Raw genomic sequence first — 500 nt, 5'->3', positions numbered from 1 at the left:
TTTTTTTGTAGAGCTAGATCTTCCTATTTGAATTATACTCAAATTCAACAAAATTCTATGTATTTTTGCCTTCATGTAAATATTTCCATCTTAGGCATATTTGTTATATTTTTTGTCCTTTAAAACAAAGTAGGATTTGTTCATGACTGACTTTTTTCTTCAGGTATTCAAGATAAACTGGACTACATCACAGCTTTAAATGTAAAAACTGTTTGGATTACTTCATTTTATAAGTCGTCCCTTAAAGATTTCAGATATGGTGTTGAAGATTTCCAGCAAGTCGATCCCATTTTTGGAACGATGGAAGATTTTGAGAATCTGGTTGCAGCCATACATGATAAAGGTAAGTTGAATGGAAAGTGGGCAGGATGGGGGTGAGGGTTGAGAGAAGCACTTTTTCAAATGTTTACTTAAAGCATTTCTTCCCTTTAACTGTCATGTACTATTTCTTTCCCTCCCTCCCTCCCCCTTCTTTCCTTCCTTCCTTCCTTCCTTCCTTC

The 500-nt window shown here is 35.2% G+C and overlaps 1 protein-coding gene across 1 annotated transcript in view; it reads left to right on the top strand.

Moving 5' to 3' along the window:
- The window catches only part of SLC3A1 (solute carrier family 3 (amino acid transporter heavy chain), member 1), a 44,123-nt gene that overhangs the window by 4,345 nt on the left and 39,278 nt on the right, over positions 1–500 (top strand). The window contains exon 2 of the mRNA XM_011936025.1: positions 164–343. Coding sequence (XP_011791415.1) covers positions 164–343 — 180 coding nt within the window. The remainder of the gene's footprint in view (positions 1–163; positions 344–500) is intronic.

Source organism: Colobus angolensis, unplaced genomic scaffold, assembly GCF_000951035.1.
Source record: "Colobus angolensis palliatus isolate OR3802 unplaced genomic scaffold, Cang.pa_1.0 Scaffold15, whole genome shotgun sequence".
In the NCBI taxonomy this organism is placed as follows: domain Eukaryota; kingdom Metazoa; phylum Chordata; class Mammalia; order Primates; family Cercopithecidae; genus Colobus; species Colobus angolensis.
Note: the sequence above shows the minus strand (reverse complement) of the source record. Positions and strands in the feature narration are given on the sequence as shown.